This window comes from Lotus japonicus, chromosome 4 (assembly GCF_012489685.1).
Source record: "Lotus japonicus ecotype B-129 chromosome 4, LjGifu_v1.2".
Classification (NCBI taxonomy): domain Eukaryota; kingdom Viridiplantae; phylum Streptophyta; class Magnoliopsida; order Fabales; family Fabaceae; genus Lotus; species Lotus japonicus.
In genome coordinates this window covers 32,882,690-32,891,095 of record NC_080044.1, presented here as the reverse complement: position 1 = coordinate 32,891,095, position 8,406 = coordinate 32,882,690, and the positions used below count along the sequence as shown (strand labels likewise).

The 8,406-nt window shown below is 39.7% G+C and overlaps 1 protein-coding gene across 1 annotated transcript; it reads left to right on the top strand.

Annotated features, from left to right (window-relative positions):
- Positions 1-7,391: 7,391 nt before the first annotated feature.
- On the top strand, positions 7,392-7,838 carry LOC130712637 (uncharacterized). Its single transcript, XM_057562458.1, has one exon. It carries the CDS (start codon positions 7,392-7,394, stop codon positions 7,836-7,838), a length of 447 nt encoding a protein of 148 aa, XP_057418441.1.
- The last annotated feature ends 568 nt before the right edge of the window (positions 7,839-8,406 follow it).

Below are 8,406 nucleotides of genomic sequence, written 5' to 3'. Positions count from 1 at the left end.
ATTATTTGATATGTAACTAATATTAACTATAAATTTGGTGCAGCTGGAAGGATTAGTCTAACATTTATTTTGGCATTCATATTAGATTTAATGTTTAAACCCCTACCTTTTGCACCCAAAAAAACCCTACCTTTAATTTTTAAAGATTAATATTAATTAATTTTTTAATTAATATTATAAATTTTGATTTATTGTGTAAATAATTTAATTAAAACTAAATAAAAAAAATCGTAAGTCATATTAACCTATGGAATACTATCTCATATTAGCCATTTATTTTGATGAGTACTTTTTGCATTCTTATAAAGTATAATGTTATAACATCCACCTTTATTTTTAAATAAATATTAGTTATTATATTCTAGAAATCTAAATTAAATGATCATGTCTTAAGGAATTTTATAACTAATAACTTTTTTTTTATTTCAAAACATTAAGAATCCTAGAATGGTATTTGTATTGTTACAAAAATAATTATTTAGAAACTAGATGACAAAAAATTAAGAATTCTGAAAATTCGTCATGTTCCAATAGAAAATACTAAATTTGTATTAGGGTGTATTTTTCTTGTTTTCTGATAAAGAAAAAAAAAGTTTATTTTTTCTTCAAACATCAAATTAATTTAACCACTTTATCCATATAATTAACCACAAACTAATATCATTTAACCAACTAACCACTTACGAAAAATGATATAATTTACCGTTACCCTCTATGTATGATAAAATCTGTCTTTCAATTTATCAAAAAAATCTCTCTTCCCGCAGTCCATTCCAAACTCTAAATTGTTGTTTTAATTAATTAGCACCACCAAAAAAAATTATGGCTAGAGAGAAGGGCTCCAGCTTCTCTCTAGGTCGGGTGGCTTCAACGGTGAGGGCCAAACAGTCGAGAGATGACGGCCACCGGTTACAGGAGAAGCGTTGGTCTCGTCGGAAAGGTAGTTTATCTGTTGACGGAGACTTTAGGGGTACTTCGGTTGGAGTTGGTGCAAAATCAAGTCCTTACAGAGCATCACACATAGAAAGACACACTCTGTTTATCGATGGATTGCCAGAATTTACAGATTATAATCATATCAGAGATATGTTCCGGGAATACAATTCAGTGGTCAGCATCTTGGTGCAGCGGAAGTTGAAACGATTTAGACAAACCAAATTTGGGTTCATCCGTTTCAGCTCTAAAACAGAAGCTGAGCAAGCCAGAAGAAGTATGAACGGACGTGTATTCAGAGGATGGCAAATAAAGGTGGAGTGGTCCATGTACCCCAGCTCGAAGACAGGGAACTTGCCTACGAAGTGGCAGAAGCGGACTCAAAACCCCGATGAGAAATCAATTCCCTTCACCACAATGAAGGAGAAGAAGATCAACAAGGTCTGGAAAAGAAAGGATCGGAATTCAAAGATAAAGGAAGAGCTCATTTTTCAACCAAGGGAGGAGGATTCCGAGCGAGTAAGAAGAACTGTAATTGGCACTCTGCGAAAATTTCAAAAAACAGAGGAGGTTCGAGATTATATGGATGCCAAAGTTTTCAGTGATATCTTAGTCAAGAAATTTGGGGCCCTTGAAGTCGCTCTAGAATTCCCTGATAAGGAAAGGATGTTAAATTTCTTGGCCATTGGAGGTGTTAGCTTACATCAAAAATTTGCACTCTTCTCCTCAGCGATGGAACACTCAACACCAATCAGACATCTGATGTGGATGCTTCTGAGAAATATCCCACTGGCGGCCTGGAGTGAATCCTTCTTTAGCAAGATAGTGGGATCCTTCGGTGAACTTGTATGCCTTGATGAGGAGACAAAAACGTGTCAAAGATTAGATGTGGCGAGGGTCCTTGTCTCTTCCGTGATGCCATGGATATCTTCGAGTTGGGTAGATGCAAAGGTGGGAGAGGAGACCATACGAGTGGCGATTGAAGCATAAATTAAAGCGTCGACTCTAGACCCCTTCGTTGAGTGCACTGAGGTCTCCGGCTTCACCTCTAAGACCGATGAAGAATCGCTATCAACTGATGCAGATTCCAGCTCGATGGTGGCCGCCTCGCCGGAGTTGCCAGCGAGTTTGATAGAAGGAGAAGACAAAACTAGGGATGACTGTGCATTGGTGCCGAGAGAGGAATGTGACAAGAATGTCTCTAAGGATGGGGAAATTTTCTGCACTAACACGGGAAAATACCTCAGCAAAGCCACCGTCAACGGAGCCCTTGCATTAGTATGGGACAAAGCTGATCAACCTATAATTCACAGACTGACCCAATGCATATTTAAGGTTATTTCTGTTGATATCCCACCAACCCCTAGCAGATTTTTTCAGAGTCGTTTTAACAGGATATGGGAGTCAACTCTTTTCCAAGTGAGTAGGACCCAGTGCTTCCAAGATTCCGTTGGGGTGATGGTTGAATTGAAGGGTGACACCCCCTGATGACCCGGGTTTATATGATGTTTTTAGGGTTTTTCCTTGTAGGTTTTGAGTCTTTTTCTTGTGTCTCATGTAGTGTTTCATGCATTCTCATGCATTTTTACTTTTATTTGTGCATTTGCATTAGTTTAGTAATTTTGTAGTTTTATAAGGGCTTTAGTTGCATTTGATTAGAGTTTAAGAGTCATAGGCAATTTCCACTTGTTTTGGAGCCTTTGTGCAAAACTAACCTCTGAATTTCTAGATATTTTCCTAGTTTTGTCATCAAGTTTACAGGTTGTAACAGCTGAAGATGGAGTGTCTAGAGGTTTGGAGAATTGAAGAGAGGCTTAAAGAGGAGTAAAGAGGAGTTAAAATGAAGATCAAAAGGTTTTCTCCAGCGAGTCAGAGCGCCTAGGCGTGCTCCATTGGCGCCTAGGCGCCAATTGCTTTTTCCAGGGTTCTGGAATTGGCGCCTAGGCGCCAATTACCTTCCAGAGGCTCATTTTCAGGATGGAATTGGCGCTCAGGCGCTCTGAATTGGCGCCTGAGCGCCCGGAACAGCCCAAACTCGGGATTTTTGCCTATAAATAGGATTTTAGTCATTTTCTTTTGTAATCTTTGATATCTATTCCATTTTTACATAAGTTTACAAGGAGAGGATCATCTAGGAGAGTGAGAGAGGGCTTCCAAGCTTGTAATTCAGGTTCTTAGCCAAGAGCCATGCTTGGCTAATCTATCTTTTTTTGCTTTGGATTTCTTTGTAAGACTTTTTGTATTTGAGTTATAATCTTAAGTTCTTTCCCACATGTTCTTCTTCTTTCCTTGAATCCCATATCTATGCTTTATGTTTCAAGTTAGAACATGTGCTAGCTTTATGCTTTTCTATAATAGAACGGAAGTTTATTATAGATTAGGGACTTGTTGTGGGATTACCCCTTCTTTACTTGCTGCTTGGAATAGAGGAAGGGTTGGGGTTTGTTGGCCTGAACTTTATAATCTTTACGCTTCAAACAAATGTTTAAGTACGCAAGGAATTTGGCTTATCTTTTGGTCTGAAAGAATTATCTATGCGAGGCATCGATAGGTAGTTGCTTAGGCTATAACATCAAGGAGAGATTCATGAGAACATGTGCTTAGAATGATGTGCTTGAATTGATTAGTTGAGCAAGAACCCAAAGTAAATCACTCTTTCTTTTCATTTTCTGTTTCATTTCTGAATTTATATTTTCTTTTTCCTTATTACTACTTCGACATATGTTTGCCTCAATAAAACAAACCTTCAAACTCAAAGCTTGAACCGAATCTATTCACTCACAATCCCTGTGGTTCGATATTTAAAACCGGGTGGATTCGTGCACTTGCGGATTTACCAACAAGTTTTTGGCGCCGTTGCCGGGGATTGTTTGTGATTTTTGGTTTGAGTTACGAGTTTGAAGTTTAGTCTACCTAAGACTATAACTTAGGGCTGAATGGGAGACAACCCATGTTTTTTTTTTTTTTTCTGTTTTGTTCCTATGTATCAATTTAACTGATTCGTTCTTGTTCTTAGTGCTTGTTGTGACTTGATCAATTATAACATGATTTGAGGTTTGGAATTCCATGAACCTGACCTAGAATGGATCAGCTAGTGAATTTAATTTTAATTAGATTCATTGGTCATGAGTTGATAAGTTGATACATAGGATCTTCTTTTTGTGTTTAACGTTTCTTCTTCTAGTTTTTCAGGAAATAAAAGCCAAAGTGGAGAACACTTGGAGCACTCAATCACTTTGAAGGAGGTTCTTTTCTTACCCTGAGTTTTAGTCCATGCATTTTTGCATATTTTTTCTTTTATAGATTTTGTTTATCCAATTTTATCATGCATTGTTATATAGAGTATTTTATACCTTGGTCTTTATTCCTTATACTCAAATGACATGTTCCCAAGTCTTGCTCACTCACATGATGCTGGTTTTGAAAATGTTTTTTAGTGGATACTTTGTGCTTTCTTTTGGGGAGCGATTGTATGTTTGGAAAAGAGAGGGAGAGACTTCGGTCTTCTAAGTGTTATCTTGAGGATAGAGTTGATGTGAGTCCACAAGGGTCCATCTTTGACCCTTCACTATATAATTTCCCTGGAGGATCCTGACTCACTTGCACTTCTTGGTTCTGTGTTTCATTTCATGCATCCTTGAGTGTAGCTTTAGGAGACTTGCATTCTTGAGACTGGTAGGTTTTCTTGTACTTCAGAAATTGTTTTATAACATCTTTGTCCCTAGTTGACCCTTTTGAGCCTTATGGAGATTTCCTTGGTATCTATGTTTAATGGGCTGGTTGTTTGGAGGATTCAATGGGGAGTTGTGGTTCTTAACTCTTGATGGAGCTAGTTTATAAAAAGTGCAATTGTCTCTTGCCCCAAAGAAAAAGAATCGAAAAAAGTCGAAAGAGAAAATGAACTCCATGGTGTGGTGGAGTTCCAAAAAAAAAAAGAAAAAATATGAAACAAAAAGGGGTTAAGAGACTTGAGTGCTAAGTATCAATAGCTTGAAAGCTCCGAAATTCCAAATTGGACCACACTCAAAATCTTGTGCAACCTTAGTCTTCCTTAGGGACCACCTACCATGTGCTTTACCTAGCCAACATTACAACCCTTTTGAAGTCTCAATGAATAATGCATTGTCAACTTTATTTGCTCTTGAGGGAATGATTCTCAGAACCTATGAACTTGCTTGTGTGCTCAGTGCACTAAACAATTGTCTCATGCTAGGATGTTAGCTCTAAATGCTTCTCATAGTGGACTCTAATTCTTCTTTATCTAAGAGTAGCATGAAGTTGATTGTTGAATCTTTCTCTTGGAACTAACTGCATTTACTTGATCCCCCGGTTTTCTAAAAATGTATCCCTCTTTTGGCATGTGTGCTGGGAGCAATTCTTTGTGCTTGAGGGCAAGCTAATCTTAGTGACGCTCGAGGGCGAGCTGTCGTTGAGTATCGTGGTGTGATGACCCGGGTTTATATGATGTTTTTAGGGTTTTTCCTTTGTAGGTTTTGAGTCTTTTTCTTGTGTCTCATGTAGTGTTTCATGCATTCTCATGCATTTTTACTTTTATTTGTGCATTTGCATTAGTTTAGTAATTTTGTAGTTTTATAAGGGATTTAGTTGCATTTGATTAGAGTTTAAGAGTCATAGGCAATTTCCACTTGTTTTGGAGCCTTTGTGCAAAACTAACCTTTGAATTTCTAGATATTTTCCTAGTTTTGTCATCAAGTTTTCAGGTTGTAACAGCTGAAGATGGAGTGTCTAGAGGTTTGGAGAGTTGAAGAGAGGCTTAAAGAGGAGTAAAGAGGAGTTAAAATGAAGATCAAAAGGTTTTCCAGCGAGTCAGAGCGCCTAGGCGTGCTCCATTGGCGCCTAGGCGCCAATTGCTTTTTCTAGGGTTCTGGAATTGGCGCCTAGGCGTGCTTAATTGGCGCCTAGGCGCCAATTACCTTCCAGAGGCTCATTTTCAGGATGGAATTGGCGCTCAGGCGCTCTGAATTGGCGCCTGAGCGCCGGGAACAGCCCAAACTCGGGATTTTTGCCTATAAATAGGATTTTAGTCATTTTCTTTTGTAATCTTTGATATCTATTCCATTTTTACATAAGTTTAGAAGGAGAGGATCATCTAGGAGAGTGAGAGAGGGCTTCCAAGCTTGTAATTCAGGTTCTTAGCCAAGAGCCATGCTTGGCTAATCTATCTTCTTTTGCTTTGGATTTCTTTGTAAGACTTTTTGTATTTGAGTTATAATCTTAAGTTCTTTCCCACATGTTCTTCTTCTTTCCTTGAATCCCATATCTATGCTTTATGTTTCAAGTTAGAACTTGTGCTAGCTTTATGCTTTTCTATAATAGAACGGAAGTTTATTATAGATTAGGGACTTGTTGTGGGATTACCCCTTCTTTACTTGCTGCTAGGAATAGAGGAAGGGTTGGGGTTTGTTGGCCTGAACTTTATAATCTTTATGCTTCAAACAAATGTTTAAGTACGCAAGGAATTGGGCTTATCTTTTGGTTTGAAAGAATTATCTATGCGAGGCATCGATAGGTAGTTGCTTAGGCTATAACATCAAGGAGAGATTCATGAGAACATGTGCTTAGAATGATGTGCTTGAATTGATTAGTTGAGCAAGAACCCAAAGTAAATCACTCTTTCTTTTCATTTTCTGTTTCATTTCTAAATTTATATTTTCTTTTTCCTTATTACTACTTCGACATATGTTTGCCTCAATAAAACAAACCTTCAAACTCAAAGCTTGAACCGAATCTATTCACTCACAATCCCTGTGGTTCGATATTTAAAACCGGGTGGATTCGTGCACTTGCAGATTTACCAACACCCCCCCCGAGTTTCCAAACCCTTAGCTGGTGAGGTGGGCTTTACTGGTGAGACCCAGCCCATCCTCACTATTATGGAGTCAAGGATAGAAGCTTATCCATCCCAAGCAACAAGCAACCCCATAACACCAAAAAGGGGTCGAGGGAGACCAAGAAAATGCCATGCGATAGCTGGTTCGGGTCGTGTTCCATCCCCACAACCCAGGACCCGAGCTCAATCATTAAGGTCTGGATCTTCTAAGGTGAATCTCCCCTCAGAACCACAGACTCCTTCCCCTACCCTATCCATTACCGTCGATGTTCCCTCAAACTTGACCCTTCCAGCGTCTGCCACCCCTGTCTCTTCCTCACGCAGGGGAAGACTAAGAAAGGCCGCGCCGAGTACCTCCCTGGAGGCTTCCCAGGTGGAGTGTCCAACGGAAAATAATCAATTGATGATCATTCCTCATACGGAGGAGGAGCCTCTTGGTGCCACTACTAGAGGCCGCAGCGCCTGGAGGATGGGGGCTACCTTGGTATGGTGTATGACTGTTCTGACGAAGTGGCAATTCAAGGTCTGATTGACCAGATTGGTGCCAGGAGACAGGATTAAGCTTATTAACAAGTACGATTACTACCATTGAGGCTGATTTTTGATCATGGAAAAATTGTGGGCTTGCTGGAATGTTAGAGGTCTTGGGAAAGCCTCAAAGAGACACGCAACAAAGATGGCCCTCAATAAACTGAAACCTGTGGCGATTTTTCTTCAAGAGACGAAGATTAATGAAAATAATGTGAATATCCTGGAAGGATGGGCAAGAGGCATGGATTTTAAAGCTGAAACGGTTCCAGCAAATGGGTCTGCTGGAGGGTTGATTTCAATGTGGAGGCACGGCTACTTTGACTTGATAAGCACGACCAAGAATCCAAGATTCCTTGGCCTGACTGTGAAGTTCCCCAACATCTCTGAACAATGCTTGTTGATAAACGTCTATGGTCCTAATTCAGAGGATGAGAGGGGTGATTTCTTCTCCGACCTCGGTTTACTTCTGAATAATCATCATGGACCCATAGCGATTGGCGGTGACTTCAATGACACTCCATGAGTCGGAGAGAAAAGGTCCATGGAATACCAGTGTTGGTGATCAATTTTTTAAACTCTTCATAGAGAAATACATGTTGCTTGACTTACCCATGCGCAATGGAGAATTTACATGGACTAGCTCGAGAAATGGGGGATTATGGAGCAAACTGACGGATGGATTGTCAATGATATGTTGATTCTGAGTTTAAATGGGGCATCTCAGGCGGCAGAGGATTGGAATGTATCGGATCATCGGACTGTGACTCTTACAGTTGGATCAAAAGATTTTAGCCTTAAACCTTTTTGCTTCTTTAACCACTGGCTTCTGGAAGAGGGCTTCAAAGAAATGGTTGAAGAGTGGTGGTGCTCAGCTGTGGTGGAGGGCTGGTCCAGCTATCCTCTAATGCAAAAATTAAAGGGACTCCGCTCAAGAATCTGTGAATGGAGAAGCAACAAGGGTGTGTGGGGTGTGGAAAGCTTAAAAGCATTAGAAGAGGAACTTCAATCTATTATGAGCCGTATGGAGAGTGAGGGGGTCCGTGAGGAGCTGCGGAAGAACAAACTTGAAATTTTAAACAACTTATGGAGGT

Bases quoted from the DNA above. Each gene is read 5' to 3' on its own strand.
- LOC130712637 (XM_057562458.1), top strand. From the start codon at position 7,392: ATGGAAAAATTGTGGGCTTGCTGGAATGTTAGAGGTCTTGGGAAAGCC.